The 18,554-nt window shown below is 39.1% G+C and overlaps 1 protein-coding gene across 7 annotated transcripts in view; it reads right to left on the bottom strand.

Annotated features, from left to right (window-relative positions):
- MYO1B (myosin IB) overlaps window positions 1-18,554 on the bottom strand; it is a 180,269-nt gene that overhangs the window by 56,125 nt on the left and 105,590 nt on the right. For all 7 annotated transcript variants that reach the window (XM_073306214.1, XM_078847999.1, XM_073306213.2 and 4 more), the window contains 4 exons: window positions 4,415-4,513; window positions 3,921-4,024; window positions 3,110-3,257; window positions 2,221-2,339 (listed from right to left, as the gene is read on the bottom strand). In XM_073306214.1, coding sequence (XP_073162315.1) covers window positions 2,221-2,339; window positions 3,110-3,257; window positions 3,921-4,024; window positions 4,415-4,513 — 470 coding nt within the window. The remainder of the gene's footprint in view (window positions 1-2,220; window positions 2,340-3,109; window positions 3,258-3,920; window positions 4,025-4,414; window positions 4,514-18,554) is intronic.

The following is an 18,554-nucleotide window of genomic DNA, read 5'->3' as shown; positions in this document are numbered from 1 at the left end:
TTATTTGCGGACCAGGGGAATATAGCAGTCCTCACACTAATGTATTCTGAGAAAGCAATAAGAGGAGTTGAGAGAAATAGGAAAACAGATAAGGGATGGCAGAGGGAGAGAGAGGAGGCAGTAAGGAAAGGAGAGAGAGATGGGCAAAAGCAGCAAAGGGAGAAGAGAGGAATGAAAAGCAGTCCTCAATTTGTCTTAAAAACTCCAAAAGCATGGTTGTTTATTGAAAGTTTTGCAGTCTCCCTTCTTCTATCTGTTTCTGACAGGTTCCTACTTACGTGCTCTTCTCAGATATTTTTTCAGGACCCCATAAGTTAAGTTTCTAGTGGAGGTTCAGGGCAGCAGAAATGCACATTATCAAGCAGACTTGATGATGTTGAATAAAATTAAACAGGAAACAGCGAGGGATGAAATCAGAATTTTTATCACTTAAGTGAATAAGACAGAAGATAACAAATTCTCAGGTCAAAATAGAAAAATACACGTATGCTCTATGTGGACAAATTGTCCAGCACATCAATTAGAAGCGTTTGGAGTTTATTAGTTAAAAAAAAAAAAAAAGGAGAGAGACACATTTCAACCATCAGCCCCATGTAAAGCAGCAACAAAACACAAACAAGGAAGATGAAAACTGTATCAACAGAAAAATACACTACAAGAGGTGAGATAGTCACTGTAACATGCTAGTTAGACCGCATCTGGAATACTGTGCTGTAAGAGGCACAACGCCACCAGGAGAATACTAGTGCCTTCAGGAGGGTGAAGCATCAGACAACAAGGACTTTACCAGTTCTGAAGAATTTAAGTTATGAAGACAAGTTAGGGAGTTCAGTTTATTCTACTAGAAAAAGAAAGGATCCAAGCTGACTTCACAGAAGGTTTCAAAACTAGTAAAAGGATTCAGAAAGTGATTTTTATCTTTTTTAAAAGCCACCCTCACTCCCTTCCATGTCCACCCATACAGACTGGTTTGGGCTTCTAAAACTAGATAATCTAAAATAAGGAGTAAACAGAGAATGTAAGCAGAACTACTCCAGGACAAGAGAAATAAGCGTATGGAATAAGCTATTGGGCAAGTAATTAAAACAGTGTAAGTGATTTCAAGAGACACCTAAATTTGTTGCAGGGGAAGGACTGAAGGTTATGGTGAAAAAGCAGGAAGCTTGGATTAAAATAAACTAAGAATGAGGAGTGGCAAATGCAACCAGACGGCCTTTCCTGTTCCTAAAATATCTTACATTCTTCACGTACAAACTTCCAAGCTGGCTCGCCACCGATATCATTAGCTGAAGCAAGAGGAGAAGGAAGGGAGAGGAGCTAAGAAATTAAGAAAAAAGGAACAATATGAAAAGTTGAATTTATTCATTTTAGCTGAAGAAATGTCAGAACCGCCCAGAGCGCATAAATCCTGTGAAACCAAATGGGCTGTTCAAAATGAAAGATGGTCTGCCACAGCAGGATATTTTAAGTTAACCACATTTCTGCACAAGATGTAGGAAAAGCTTCCTACACCCTTTTCTTGTGGACATGACTGTCATAAAAGCAAAATGTTCATCAAGTGTGTTTGAACATTCAAAATGTGTGTTGAAGGAAAGAAACTGAAAACAGTGATAAGTTTTACTAGTGAAATATTTTATTTGGAAGTGCTTTGTGAGCAGTAACTTTATTTGGTTGCTATGCAGAAAGCACTTATTTAAAATAATTCTTTCCCTTAAATAAAGAATGTTGCCTCAAGCATGTGACATAAAATAGTGTTCAGTTTTCTGGTTAAAAGTAAAATTTTCAAAAGCAACTAAGTGACTGAGAAACCTAAGTCAAGAATTAATGATCTAATGAAGTCACAGGAGCCAAGAGAACAAAAGCTAAAGAGGTGAGAGGGGAAGTGACTTTTTGTCAGACTGTCTGAAGCCATTAATTTGTTTTAATAGCACCATTTAACTTCAATTTCTGAATAATGTTATGGAGAAAGTAAGAGATTCAGCAACTTTTAATTTCCAAGAGATAACAACATACATCCTCTGAGACCCACAAGCAGCAATCCAGAAATTACATTTGATATATCTGAAGTAAAATCAGAACAAAACAACCCCTTAAAATAACCTTTCAGGTCCTTCTGATACATAAAAAAATAAAAACCCACAATCCTTATTATCCTTGTGGAAAAGAAAAACGTTTTACATATTTCACAGAAAAGAAAAATCAATAAGAATCTGCTTTTACCTGAGCTACATTTAGCGTTGTAGAGACTTTTTCTTGCTTGGCTTCAACCGTTCGGAAGCTAAAGGCTCTTTCCAACACTGACTGATCGATCCCTATCAACTCACAAATTTCTTTGAGCTCTATGAAAGCAAAAAGTGTGACTACAATTAACACTTTCATATCACCGTATTTGTATTGGCTAACCTTACCCAACACTACCTCACACAAAAAGTTAATTATCTTCTTTAACTTCGAAGCAGTGGAAAGTTTGTTCAGAATAATTTTTTGTCAAGTTTTGGTTGAGTGTTACCACCACCCCATATAAAGTTGGCTGAAAACCATAACAAAAAAGATTCCATAAAAATCTTAAGTCTGAAAGCATTTTTCGTTTCATTACATTTCAGTAAGAGGCCATTTTTTTCCCTATCTTCTGTGGAATTTTTTTTCTGAAACAGAACTTTCAAACACACAAAAACAAACATCAACTTTTCAAAATGTACCAATTACAAAAAAAGGTCGAAATAAGTGAATAAGCAAGTTACACATTGGCAGTACGAAAGCAAAAAATATTAACTGAAAAAATACAGTGGCACAACCAACACGTTATATCCGTTTATAGTAAATCAATTTCTTCCATTTAATATTTCAGAAGAAAGCTTTCATAAAATGGAAAATCTAGAAAATGTTCATGAAAAAGACATTTTTGTAAAAAGCCAAATTTTGACTGAAACACTACATATGAGAGATTTGAACCAAATCTATTTACAGATGATGTTCAGAATAAAAAAGGAAGTAATGTACTTTAATTCAGCTACAAGAGCAAGAGTAAATCTTGTATCTTTACAAGAAACAGAATTTGCAATGAACTATTCAAATATTAGGTTTTTTCTTAACACCAGTGTCATCTTACCGTTTTTATCTTTGATTTTACTTTCATCTAAACCATTTACTCGAGATTCAGGTTTGAATTCAATGTTTCCCAGTTTCAGAACTGCTGCTATCACCTCCAAGATGGACTGTGTTTCATGATCCATAAAGCCAACAATCTGCATGGCATTCTGGAAAAGGGGAAAAAATCATGAGACAAAGATATAAATTTTTAATCAAATAGATCATACTTGCAAAATCCACCATTTATATACAACAGCACAGAATATAAACATTTTCCAAACATATATAACAAGAATATGAAAAAATTACTGGGCTTGGATAATTACACCACAGGATACGAAGTGAGGTTTGCGAGAATTGTGTAACTCAGTCGGCATAAATGTTAATCTGTCCCTAGTGTCCATACCAGAGCACTGAAGTAATTCATGTTTTTATAAAGATTTTTTTTCCTAACTGCCTATAGACCAATTACTCTAATTTCAGACTCATAACAAATTTGAAAAGCTAAGATAAATGAATAGATCAACAAAACGCTGATGGATTAATTTAAATTTAGCAACAGAATAGGAGAAAAATATCACTGGAGTTCACGCTTTTCTTTCTTAAGTGCATATGTACAAAACCAAACTATTCTCTATCAAGACTTTGGTTAACCAATGTTACATCTAAAACTCATTGCATACTATACAGCTGCAAGAAAAGTGCATTTAACACTGATTAAGGCCCCAGTCCTGAAAATGGCTCAGCAGAGGTGGATCCCCTCTAGTACAGACCCACTTGCAGAATTGAGGGTTTCGAATTTTGAGTTGTGTGTCTTGGATTAATCTTACCCTAACTGTTCTGAAGTTCACTGCATCATCCACTCCATTTACTCGGGCAGAGTCCAAACTCAGGTAGTTATATCTGCTGAAATCCCGTTCAAGTTTAAGTTTGTCTAATGAATTGAATGAAAATAAGATCAGTCAGGTATCCTTGTTAATGGCTCTCTTTCACCCTTACGGACAGTATATGAATAACTGCTATTAACAAATAGTTAATATTAAATTGACCTAGTGATCTTTAAATTACAAGCCCTTTAGGGCAAGGATGGTCTCTTTTCTGTGTTCATACAACATCCTGCAAAAATGGGGCCCCAATCCTGACCATGACCTTGATTACGACAACGTAAATATTTACTACTACTAACAGTAATAATAATAATAATAAATAGTAAGTTAAAAAATACCTTTCTTCACACAAAACAAAAATATTGGTTGAGAGTGTTTTATTAGGAAAACAAAAAGCAGTAATAATGTCTGATAAACACCAGAGGTGCAGTACTTACTAAGCAGGTCGTCTGATGCACCAGATAATATCTGATAGAAGATATGAAAGTTTCTTTCACCTCTTGGCTGTTTAACAACACGGGACTTCTCTAACAGATCTAAAGACAAAATCATCAGAGTTAATTTCTGCCACACCATTTTCTCTCTATTTTAACATCATTTTTTAACTGTTTCCTATTAACCCCAGAGCTGATCAAATAATACTTATTGAATAATTTAATAAGGGGTGATATTTCTTAACTAAGTTATTGGCAAAGAATTTCATTCACTATTTGCCCCGCTCAACCTACAATAAGCTAATGATTTTTATAAATTGCAGCCTTACCAATTAGACATGATGGGCCAGATTTTTAAAGGTATTTAGGTGCCTAGTAGTATTTTCAAAAGCATCTAGGTGCCTAATATCACCCATTGAAATCAATGAGTTTTAGGTGCATAGGTGCTTTTGAAAATCCCACTTGGCATCTAAATACCTTTAAAAACCTGGCCCTATATTTTCAGGCATAAACAGCACTGTGGGGAGTAACCCCATAGTGCTGGAAGAGAAAATAAGGTTTGGGGAGGATTGTTATATGAAGAAAGAGCTTTAAAAGGAGCTGAGGTGTGTTGAGGATGGAAGCAGCAAAGAGGAACAGAAAATTTTAGAGCGGAACTAAGAAGCGTAACTGAGAATAATGGGATGAAACAGAGTAAGGGGAAATTGGAGATGAATAGTCAGGACACCTTTTATGACAGTGAGGCCTATCAGATTATCCCCCAAGGGACCTGATGAAAAGTCCATCAAATGAGGCATTTAAAACTAGACTGGGAAAAAGCACTCTAAGTTCTATAGGAGCATACACTGCACTGGCAAGTAGTTTGAGAAGGTTATTAGCTCTTTTCCACCAGTGACATCTATGATTCTTGCAATGAGGACAAGAATCTTGCAAGACCGTAGAGCTGGATTGGCTCAGAACAAAGAAGATTCTGGAGAGCTCTACCACACTTACTGCTCAGATGGCAATGCAAATTCAGCTCGTGGTTGAATTGCACTGAGATGGTTTTGGTGGCTTTGGGCTCAGTGCAGCATGAGAATGAAGGGAGATGTGAAAAGGGACGTTCCGGATGGTGAGGGCAACATTCAGTGTGGCACAGAGCTGCTCACCATTTTGTGAGGTTGGAGGCTGAGCTACATCTATTTTTTTTTAAATGTCTTTCATTCCTTGTTTTAGTGGCATACATGAGGGGTCAACACCATTGCCCCAGCCATGCCTTGTGTACAACCCCACCTTTTCCCGGACACGCCCTTTCTAGGTCCTAGGCACCCTCTGGGGTGAAGGTACAGGTGCCAGCACATCATGCCAAGTACAGTGCAGAGAATGTGCTAATGCTGTGTGTGCACCTGCTGAATAGTACATGCCACTCATCAGGTGGGCATGCCCTTTTGCACCATGTTAGTGCGTGAAAGATCAAGCCCTTTAAGAGTACACATCTCAACATGTTAAAAGGAACATGGTTGCTTGCATGCCTAGTCTAAGTCACACAGTTAATTTACAAACAAAATCCAGACAAAGCTTTGTAATTATTTTTAATTCAGTGTTTAGAGTCACAATTTGAACAGGCCAAAACTTATGTGCAGTTAAAAATTCCAGCTACATTAAAGGCAACATACTCAATTAGCATCGAGCATTAGCTTCTTAATACGTTAAGAGTTTCATTAGGCATCTGTGGGAGCTTGATAATCATTGTGTAAAACTAATCAAAACGAAGGTTGGGTATACTTTCTTAATGTCCCTGCAGCAATAAGAAAGAATTACTTAAAGTCACACTCAATCCATGCTGCATGGGTGAAGGTTCCATAAGGCACCAAATACCTAGTCAGCAGCTACTTAAATTTTCTTGTCAAAAACTGTCAATGAAGCATCCTGCATCCTGTTCAATGAGTTCTTTAAAAAAAGTTAGACTAAGCTGTCTCTACACTTTCTATCCAGAAAAGGAAGATACAGAAGACAAAGGAAAGTTCTTCAGAAATCACCAAGGTGACCAGATGGCTGACATGGATAAGAGATGGATGTAGACACTCTGGGCCAAATTCTGTCCTGTGTTACCGCATGTAATTCCAAAGCAGTTGCACTGAGACTGCTGGTAGCTGTGATGCTACATTCTAGGAGAGTTTGGTGGACCAGTAATTACAGGTAACACTTCACAGAAGTCAACTATTGGGGTTTTTGAGTTGGATAAAATGAATTTCTCTGCTAAATATCCCCACAGCCTGGCTAATGTGTGGACACTGAGTGCATAATTCAGCTCCTCATCAATTTTCATTTTTACTTTGAAATGCAGCATGAGGAGTTAACAGGCTACCCACTATCAAATTCAGAGCTCTCCTTAACTTCCTGACTGGTTTGAGGACACTTACCTTACTGGAAAGTGACTGTATGTCCCTTGGCACTTAAACATTTATATTCTTATTAATTTTGTGTCTCTAAGAACCATTTGCAGCACTAGTGTTACACAGAAAGATACACAGAAAACTGCTTGGCTCCACTGTAATTTTCTAAGCATACTATGGTAGCAATAAGCCATATCAGTGTACACATTTATTTTGTGCTGAGCTGAGAGGACTCCACCATTGTGTTTTGTGTATGTCCCTGCATGCTGCCAGACAGAGTGCTATGTGGAGAGCATTAGAGTAGGTGCGACTAGAGAATCCAGTACTACATAAATCCTCCAAATCCAACCCTCCCCCACTCTTGGGAGGCTGCTTTAGTGCTACATAGATGACTCCAACCCTTAAACTGGAGTAACAGCTGCAAAGCAGCTACATCTTTCCCCATCCCAGCCTTTGGATGAGAATTCTTCTCTCTTCTGTGTCTGTAATTTCCCACTGCCCAGCTCAGTTAACAGGAGGATTATTTGGCCCTTGGTGTGGTCGCTGAATGGATGAAGACACAAGGACATTCAGAACTCGTGGGAGTACAATAGAACTTATTAATATTTTAGTCGGTTACAAGCACTACTTTGTCTCCATGCTGCCTGTTGTAATTATCACAGTTCAACCCACTTGCAAACACAGCATAAATCGAAGATAATACTTTACTTATTCTATTAATATGCAGCAGGACTAGGAGAAGGGATTAGATTAAAAAGACCATGCTAGCAAATCAAGTCTAAAACACAGGGACATAAAAATTGAATTTACTATTCTAGTCCTCCCACAAAGACATTTTAACATCTCCTACTCCAGCCCTGTCAAGGTTCCTCCCCCACTCTGAACTCTAGGGTAGAGATGTGGGGACCTGCATGAAAAACCTCCTAAGCTTATCTTTACCAGCTTAGGTCAAAACTTCCCCAAGGTACAAAATATTACCCCCGTTATCCTTGGACTGGCCGCTACCACCACCAAACTAATACTGGTTACTGGGGAAGAGCTGTTTGGACGCGTCCTTCCCCCCAAAATACTTCCCAAAACCTTGCACCCCACTTCCTGGACAAGGTTTGGTAAAAAGCCTCACCAATTTGCCTAGGTGACTACAGACCCAGACCCTTGGATCTTAAGAACAATGAACAATCCTCCCAACACTTGCACCCCCCCTTTCCTGGGAAATGTTGGATAAAAAGCCTCACCAATTTGCATAGGTGACCACAGACCCAAACCCTTGGATCTGAGAACAATGAAAAAGCATTCAGTGTTTTACAAGAAGACTTTTAATAAAAAATAGAAGTAAATAGAAATGAAGAAATCCCCCCTGTAAAATCAGGATGGTAGATATCTTACAGGGTAATTAGATTCAAAAACATAGAGAACCCCTCTAGGCAAAACCTTAAGTTACAAAGAAGATACACAGACAGAAATAGTTATTCTATTCAGCACAATTCTTTTCTCAGCCATTTAAAGAAATCATAATCTAACACATACCTAGCTAGATTACTTACTAAAAGTTCTAAGACTCCATTCCTGTTCTGTCCCTGGCCAAGACGACTACAGACAGACCCAGACCCTTTGTTTCTCTCCCTCCTCCCAGCTTTTGAAAGTATCTTGTCTCCTCATTGGTCATTTTGGTCAGGTGCCAGCGAGGTTACCTTTAGCTTCTTAACCCTTTACAGGTGAGAGGAGCTTTCCCCTGGCCAGGAGGGATTTCAAAGGGGTTTACCCTTCCCTTTATATTTATGACAAGCCCATATTAAGCCTCTCACAAATATATCAGGAACAAAGTAAATTACATTGTGTTCAAAATAACCAAGTGCCAAGGTGAAGAATTTAAAGCACCACACTGACCTGGACTGCAATTGGCAAAATCCACAGCAAGCACAGCATTTCAAAGGCTGAAGACCATGGTAAGGAGAATTTCACTAATTTCGGAGGTCTCAGTGGCACAGTTAGGATGATTTCAGTCTTTTTTTTTCAAGCAACGTCTGCATTTTTATAATCTAATAACCCTATAATTTGTCTTCTCTGCTTCCAGATGTGGCTGTATTTCAGCATATTCAGCAACAAGTAGTTTTGCAAAACCTTTTAAAAAACAATTGCTATCCACCGATGCAAACCGCAGTAAAACTTCAGAGTTACGAACACCAGAATTACGAACTGACCAGTCAACTGCACACCTCATTTGGAACCAGAAGTACACAATCAGGCAGCAAAACAAAAAGGAGCAAATACTGTACAGAACAGTACTGCGTTAAACAAACTACTAAAAAATAAAGTGAAAGTTTTTTAAAAGTTGACAAGGTAATGAAACTGTTTCTGTGATTGTTTCATTTAAATTAAGATAGTTAAAAGCAGCATTTTTCTTCTGCACAGTATAGTTTCAAAGCTGTATTAATAAATTTTTGAAGGAACATTTTGTTCAGAGTTACAAACATTTCAAAGTTAAGAACACTACTGCATGACTTTAAAAAAGACGAAGTGCAATCACTTATAAACATGTCTCCTGTGGCTTGATCACATATTACAAAATCAAATTACCTATATGGTTTAATACAGCAGGAAACGGACTGTGTGTGTGTCAAGGTTATTAAGTGCAAGAGACTGAACCTGAGGGGTTCTGAACATCCACAACACCTAGCGATGACAGGCTCTAGGTTTTTTGGAATACAGCACACATACAGAAATGTGTCATTTATAATAATTTTAGATGAGCAAAGCTACAATCAATGACAGCACACCTCTTATTTATTTTTACATCTGGTTCAACCCATGTAGTTTATTTCTGGTAATCCATAGCATTTCTGTATGTGTCAAAAATATCTATTGGAATAATATTTAAAAGTGTGGAAGAATTGTCAGAAGTTGGGTTTTAGCACAAACTATCTGAAGCACTGACTTCTGAATGACTAAAGACTGCATTCACGGAAACTTTGAGAAAGGTAAAGGAAAACAATTACATTTTAAAACTAGACTGTGGAATATTTGGAATATAATCAAAACAAACAATACTACAGAATACCATTTTGTAATCTGTCTAAACAATTTAAAAAAGATATCTCCATAGATTTATGACCCAATTATCTAGTTCTGGCAAATCTGAGACTTAACATGCATCTCAGCAATATTTAAAAATCACTTATAAATATGATTTTTAGGCATACATAACTCTTCTATATACCACCCCCAGACCTTTGAATTTTTAAATTATATTGTAGTGCATAAAAACAACTGTAACCATATTTAATCCCTAATTCAGCACAGTTTTTGAGCACATGCCGAAATTTAAACACATTAGTAGCCTAGAACTACTCATGAATTCCAAGTAAGGCATGTGCTCAAATATCTTGCAGAATCAGGTCCATTCTGCTTTTTTAAGTCATATCTCCCCTAATGGGAAGCTATCCTGTCAAATTAATATTAAGCTTGAGTCAAGAAAGAATCAAGAGTTATCACAGATAAATTAACTGAATAGACACCTTGCTACTGACAACCTAAGATTAAATTTGCATGCGCCGGGATAGAGTAGGACAGAGGTTCTCAACCGGGGTCTGGGGCTCCCTGGGGAGCCATAGGCAGGTTTCAGGAGGTCTGCCAAGCAGGGCTGGCATTAGACTTGCTGGGGCCCAAGGCAGAAAGCCACAGTTCCCCTGCATGGGGCTGACGCCTGGGGCCCCGAGCCCTGCCACCCAGGGCTGAAGCTGAAGCCTGAGCAACTTAGCTTCATGGGGCCCTGGGCAATTGCCCTACTTGCTACCCCTAATGCTGGCCCTGGCTTTTATATGAAGAAAAACAGTTGTTGTGGCACAAGTGGGCCAAGAGTTTTTATAGCATGTGGAGGGGGTGAAGGTTGAGAACCCCTGGAGCAGGGGACAATTTTAGGTTCAGTCTTACTTAATATAGAATCATAAAAATGTATGGCTGGAAGGGACCTCGAGAAGTCATCAAGTCAGCCCCCTGAGCTGCAGCAGGACAAACTAAACCTAGACCATCCCAATAGGTGTTTGCCCAACATATTCTTAAATACCTCCAATGGCAGGGATTTTACATCTTATTCCAGAGCTTAACTACCCTTACAGTTAGAAAGTTTTTCCTAATATCTAATCTAAATCTCCCGTTTTTTCTTCTGCCCCACTAGTAGCTGCAAACCCTTCCAAAAGTGGCTGTATTTTAGAAGCGCTGTTGAAAGTACATAGTTTGTGAAGAACTTTGGGACCTTTTGGGTTGAAAGGCATATTTGTTACTTCAATACAGCTTTAAAAGCTCAGCTACGGAGCTCTGGCAAAATAGGAGACACGTGGCTTTTTCTAATTACATGCATGCTTTCAGAGACTTTAATGTAAACAGTTTCCTGAGCATATGTTAAATTAGTTGTGAGAGAGGGATCGATGTCTTAGATTTTTCTTCTGGGGTTTTGTTAAGCAAGGAAGTTAACTAAATTAGTTATCAGATTTCCAAAGTGCAATGTTCACTGCACTGTCTGGATATTTAGTGGAGAAAAGTGTCAGAAAGGTATGATAGTCAGAAAATCAGGTATTTACCATAACAACAGAGCCACAATTTACAATCCTGTTTAAAGCTGAGTTTATGCTCTGCTATTCATTGTCCAAGTGCAGGCCACAATGAGAGTGAAAAAAGTAATCCAAATCATCTGTCATATTCTTAGAAAACTCTGTTTTTGGTTGACCTCCCTTTGGCCCTCTGTTTTAGCAGCATTCTAACAAATCACCCCAAAGTACAGATTTAACAGTCAGCATAACCAACAAATTTTTCACTAATCCCTGATGACTATAAATCCTGCAGACCAAATTTTCAAAGGAAACACCACATAGGTACATATTTTAGGCAGGCACTGTCATTTTGTTCTATTATTGTACAGTGCCTAGCACAATGGGGTCCCAGTCCACAGCTGGGGCTCCGAGGCACTACAGTAATACAAAAAATTAATAGCAATACCAAATTGCATCCACTTGTTGCAAAAAGTTCACTTCAGCATATTCAGTGTAGGCAATTCTGCACAGAAGTGCTGGCTGTTTATGCATATAGATGCAGGTACAAACAATATATGAACATTTTGTAAATTTTAGTGCTGTATATAGAAAATACTCACAGTGCACACACATATATTAGGCACATGTATATTTACCGGGTACACACAGTATCCATCAGTGCTTTTGTCTGGATGGAAAAGAATCCAAAGGTTAACACCCATTAAAACTGGTGTTAAGGATAAAACCTCTTCAGAAAGGTCATTACTGTAAATACACATGGCTTAAAAGTCAAATACTTATTGTTGTTTCTTAAGGCACAACATTCCAATATTCATCTAGTAAAAGGCTCCATCTGATATCAGAATGTTATGGAGATAGTGAAAAGATAATTTGTACTTCCTAGTTGACTACGCCTTTAAAAAGTTACAGATATTTAAACTGTTTAAATCAGCAGCTGACCAACCATTTGAGTAAAATGGACATTTACTATAAAATGAAATTTTTCAAATCACAGACAACTAGTAATGCTGTACAATACATTTGGCAAGCTATAATATACAAATGAATTTTTCTGGTTTCTGATCAACAGAAACTTTAAGGTTGATAGATGCAGAAATATTTGGTCCTTTCTATTTCTCTAAATGTACAACAAATTGACTTCAGTGTCAAGAAAGGAATGAGGATACATGGCAAAACACCACAAGAGAGGAATAAATGTCACTAGCCTAATCCATTCTAAAGGGTCCAGCAGAAGTTATTTTTAGTCCATTCCTTAGCTATGCAGGCCAAATCACAAGGCATGTTCCAACCACTAGGCAGCTGAAAATTTTTACAGATAAACTTGCAGCTTCTTGACATGCCATATTTTCCCCCTCCTTGATTCCCTTCTCAGCCATGAGAGAACACAATAATGGCTCTTCAACAGGACCTTCCAATATTAACCCAATATTTGGAACTATGTTCCCTTTAAGTGAAATGAGCCCTCAACACATCAGAATTATTTGGAGTATCTGCAGTCAGTCACAACTAATACACATTTTCAAAAGGAGTTAAAGGCTGTTTACACTAGCTAGTAAGTGGTGTTTGTCATTTTAAAAAAAAATTTTGCTAACAGAATTTCAAGCTTTTTACCTAGTTTAGAAAAGTTTTAACGCTACATATTTACTATCATCAAAAAGCGACTGCAGAAACAAACAAAAAAAACCACCCCAAAATCCATCTAACAATGGAGTTTGAAAAACTTCAGATGTTTAAAACAAGGTTTTTAAATGTCTAGTCATAAGAAATGCTAGTAACAGTGCCTTGACCAATTGAAATTCCACAACAACAATCATAATACATAACCAGAGTTCTTTGCTCTTACTGCTGATTCTTCACTGAATACACAATTACATATACCTTTCAAAAGGCAAAAATCAAGTGTTTACACTAGCATAAGATAGTTGCTTTGCTAATCTAAAAATTATTATTTTTACTCATAGGTTTCTTTCATATGGTTTCTGAAGGAGGTGAAAATATAGATCTTATTCTTAATTATAGTCATAAGCTGTCATTTGGATTGTAAGTCCTTGTTGATTAAAGTTCTTTTCTAAACCAGGCATTACATCTACTGTATCTAGGTTCATAGTTATTTACTAATTTATCATTAAATTAGGGTGAGGTTAGGATACTGTTAGAAAAGACCACCGTCATGTTAAGAAGTGTGAAGGCATTCAGCAGGTGATTCCCTCTACTACTATCTTTTTTAAATCAGTCAGAAATATTTGTTACTTAGTAACAGATGTTTCTCATTGCCTAACAGGATTTTTTTAAAACTTTTTTCCTAACTTTTTAATACCTCCAGCCTTTAACTCCAAGCTGATTTTTTTTTTAAATGGACAACAAAGCATTTGAAGAATTTCTGTTACTCATCAGAAAAATTACTCCCAAAACTGTAGCTACCATCTCAGTATTGTTTGTATGTCACTAAATACATTATAAATCTTAAAAATTCACACTTGAGTAAACTATTCTGCTCCAGCTATGCAGAGGGTGGCCCCGGAAAAGACTGTTTATGTGGACTGGGATAGCCAGGGAATCCTTCAAGGATATCTCTCGGAAACTTTCGTGGAGGTACTCTGCAATCCTTTGCAGAAGGTTTCTGGGCAGGGCATTCTTATTTCTTTCATCATAGTAGGACACTGTCCCACGCAACTCCTGAATTAATTCTGCTGGCATCATTGTGATACACAACATAGCAGCATAAGGACCGGGTCTATACACAGACAACTTTCAGCATCTCCTTCCTTTCCACTTCTGATACCCTCAGAAGACTGATATTACATAGGGTCACCTAGGAGAAATGGGGGAAGTTTTCATTAAAAGTGCTCTTACACCAAAAAAAAAAAAAAAAAAAAAAAAAGGGCATATAGACCCACCCTACCCCCCACATTCTGGATCACCAAACCACATGGCTGCTAATGTGCCTTTACTGTGCTAAGCATGGGTCAGCAAGTAGTTTAAAGTGGCTGATGTGGGGCCCCAGTCCCCTCATGAGAGATTCCACAATTTGGGAATGAAAACGTTCCCTCCTTCCCCGTTCATAAACGGCTTCCCGTGGTGCTATGGGGAATGTCCATTGTTTGACCAGCTACCTCTGCTCCCGACATGAGCCTCCCGTAAACTTCATTAAAAGTGCAGTCACCCATGACCCGGGCGTGGTGGGCATACTCACCATAGCTAGAGAAGCAAACAGCACAGTGAATGGTTACGGATTCTGATTATGTTATGGCTTGCACCTAGTGTAATAAGAGTTGTTGGGTTGGTTTTTTTTAATGAAAATGGCCTTGCTATGGAAACATTTCATTCATGTACTATGGCTCCTTTATTTTTTCCCATGACTGACAGCTGGAAATGTGTCCTTCGGCGTGTCATCAACACCTGAAAGTAGACTTTTGCTGATTAGGAGGAGGAGAAAGAGAACATGGGAGAACATGTTCACCAAGATAATGAACGCCTCTGGGACAGCTCACACAATGCTGAGAGCATGGAGGATTTCACTGTCCGAGAAGTTAGACATGGACATGGAGAGCAGGAAAGCTTCCAATGAGCGAGAGCGTGCGGTGCAGGATGAGATGCTTCAGATTATGAGGGACCAAGCAGACATGTTGAGGCATCTGGTTGAACTGCAGGAACAGAAGCAGGTGGGTAGAGTCCCTCTGCAGACCCTGGTGGACAGCCAGCCAGCATTGCCTGGTGCAGAATCATGCTCCCCTAAGTGTTCCATGAGGCATGGATGAAAAGTCCAATATCCCTTTAACTTAACTCAGGGGGTGGGTACAAGGAACAGAAGGTGCCCATTCACAGACCTTTGATGGTCTGGAATGCGTTGTTACATTACACAGCTGAAAATGTTTCTCCCGTTGCAACTTTACAACCCCTTTTCCTCAAGGTTACCTTTTCTTTCTGTTCTCCCTCCTTATTTATGTTTGTCAAATAAAATAAATGGATTCAAGAAATAAATGTCCTTTATTGAGTAGAAGCAGTGGGCTTGGGCAGGGGTTGGCTTTACAGGGACAGTGATACAAGCCAGGTGAAGGTTTGGAAAAGCACAATACAGACAAGCAGCTCACATTACTGCGACTCATTATTGAAACAGCTTTTCAAAGCCTCGCGGATACACAGCACCCCTTGCTGTGCTCTTCTTATTGCCCTGGTGTCTGGCTGCTCAAAAATGGCTGCCATTCGATCGGTCTTAACTGCCCACCCCTGTGGAAAGATTTCCCCCCTGTTTTTCCCCACAGATATTACAGAGCACACAGCAGACAGCTATAACCATGGGGATGTTCTCCTCACTAAGGTCCAACCTTGTTAGTAGACTTCTCCAGCACCCGTTCAAATGACCAAAGGCACATTCAACCACCATTCTGCACTTGGTGAGCCTATAGTTGAACCATTCCTTACTGCTGTCCAGATGGCCGGTGTATGGCTTCATGGGCCATGGAACAAGGGGTAGGCTGGGTCCCCCAGGAGAACTATAGGCATCTCAATGTCGTCAGTGTTCATTTTGTGGTCTGGAAAGCAAGTCCCAGATTGCAGCTTTGTGAACAGACCCAAGTTCCTAAAGATGCATGCATCATGAACCTTTCCCGACCACCCTATGTTAATGTCCGCCCCCCATAATCCACCAGCGCTTGTACCACAATTGAAAATTATCCCTTTTGGTTTATGTACTCTTTGGCAAGGTGGTCTGGTGCCAAGATGGGGATATGCGTGTCATCTATCGCCCCCCCACAATTAGGGAACCACATCGTGGCAAAACCATCCACTATGTCCTGCACATTTCCCAGACTCACTACCCTTCGTAGCAGAAGTCGATTAATGGCCCTGCTCACTTGAAGCACAGCAGCTCCCACGGTTGATTTACCTACTCCAAATTGATTCCCCACTGACCGGTAACTATCTGGTGTTGCAAGCTTCTAAATAGCAATCGCCACTCACTTCTCCACTGTCAGAGCAGCTCTCATTTTTGTGTTGCTGAACTGCAGGGCAGGGGAAAGCTCTGCACAAAGTTCCTGGAAGGTGGCCTTCCGCATTTGAAAGTTCTGCAGCCACTGCCCATCATCCTGTACCTGCAAAACGATGCGGTCCCACCAGTCAGTGCTTGTTTCACAGGACCAGAAATGGAACTCAACAGACTGCAGCTGCTCTGTGACTGCCAGCAGCAACCGTGGATTGTTTTTTCAATGGCTTGCAGCAGGACGGCTTCCAAGACATCCCTATGTTCCGCATGGCGGACCCTACTTTGGCTCTGGAAATACGGCAGGAGAAGGTGCGAGGTGTTTGAGATGCTCACAGCAAGACTGCACAACTGAGCAGGTGCCATGCTTCTGGGGTTATGGCATACACGTGGCGGTTATAAGGTGCGAAAATCACTGGGTTGTTTGCCATTGATATGAGGGAGGGAGCACAGTGCATCATGGGATGCCAACGCAATGTTCCCATTCTCCCTTGCAACAATGTTTTGATCCCATGAGGCATTGCACAAACTTCCCAAAACACACTGTGGCAAGTTGCACTTTGGGATAGCTACCCACGATACCCTGTTTTGTGCATCGATGCAGGCACGGCTAATGAGGACCACTCGGTTGAGACAATGAGCACAGTGTGGCCACCCACAGTTGACTTACTTCAGAGGCTCAAGGTCGAATTTGATAAAGTCGACTTAATTTTGTAGCATAGACAAGCCCTAAATAGCTGATCACAGTCAGTTTCAACACACATGCCTAGAGATGTGATTAATAGGATTTATCAGATGAACTTTTCCACTCACCATTTCTTTTTCATGATAGCATTCATGTAGTAAGGTGCCAAATGCATGAAAAAGTGTTGTTAGACACTTCAACACAGATATATAATTTATAATTATCAAATATAAGCTGTCGTCAATTTGGAAACAGACCAGACCTGACTAGCTCAGCAGGTGTTTCAGTTGCTTCCATTTTACAAGATTTGCTTGAAGGCTTTTATTCCCACATATGGTACACAAGACATTACAGGTCTGATCAATTCCCACTGAAGTTGATGGACGTCTCTCTCTTCAATGGAAGACAGATGGGATCTACATGAATCACTGTGCTAATTATACTCTCTAGTCCCCTGTGGGCAGCTCCTTGCATCCACATTGCCCCACTGAAGGGGGCCACAAGGGAGATCATTGTAAGATATGGTCCTATAGTAAAGGGATTATCAAAGAAGACTTTTTCATGCTTGTCGGCATTTAATAATTCTGTGCTTCCCAAGAGTTGGATTCCCTAAGAACACTAATTAGTCAAAGATCTTCCTTCTGAAGTCATTATGAAGGCAATAATATTTAATGGCAATATAAGCTGCAATACAGTCCACCTAATAGAGCATGTAACAGCATAAAAACAGGGTTGGTGAGGCCTTCCTCCCTATTGAGATTTATAGCATTACGTATTAGTATAGTTCAGAATTTTTCAAGCAATGAGTTGAAGGCTTGACATAATCACTCAGCTCACCTAGATAATGTGGTACAATTAGTTTCTACTTCTTAAAAAGAAGAGCCAGAACCTCTATCATTCTATTTGCAACATTCACATAGGAAATATTTTGGCATGACATGAACCCTAGAGCACAAAGGATTAAAAACTACACCCTTCAGAGGTTGCTTTATAGGTGAAAAGGAAAACAAAGAATTACAGAACTACTGTGTTGGCCTCCTTTTGACAAGATACAATATTTTAATCATGATAATTAGTTTGGCGTTTTATAGACAAAACAGATGAAAGTTCACATACTGTATTAGAGAAATATATTTTTTGGATGCAAAATATTTTCACTATTAGATGAAAAACAATACGCAAAGCCTGAATGATAAAAATTGTGTCGTCTGTATTTATGTTTTGGTGAATGCAACATTAAACGAACATAGTATCTTTTGGCCTCAAACTTCTTTAGTTACAAAATTTCAAAGTTAATGGGTAATAAGTTTGTAATAAACTCTTCCAAGCACAGCCTTAAAAGGTGATCTGCAAAGAAAATCAAATTTGCCCTGTCCCCTTTTTGCAGTCTATACAAAAAGGGTATTTTTGTACTGCTCCATTACTGTCAGCACAAACTAATGACTTCTTACTTTTTATTTATTTTTTAACAATTTCTCGGCAATGGAGTGCTACTCTGATAAGAAAATGACATACTTGGAATTTGATCACCACACCAAGCTCCCTCTCAGATAACACC

This window comes from Lepidochelys kempii, chromosome 11 (assembly GCF_965140285.1).
Source record: "Lepidochelys kempii isolate rLepKem1 chromosome 11, rLepKem1.hap1, whole genome shotgun sequence".
Lineage (NCBI taxonomy): Eukaryota > Metazoa > Chordata > Testudines > Cheloniidae > Lepidochelys > Lepidochelys kempii.
Note: the sequence above shows the minus strand (reverse complement) of the source record. Positions and strands in the feature narration are given on the sequence as shown.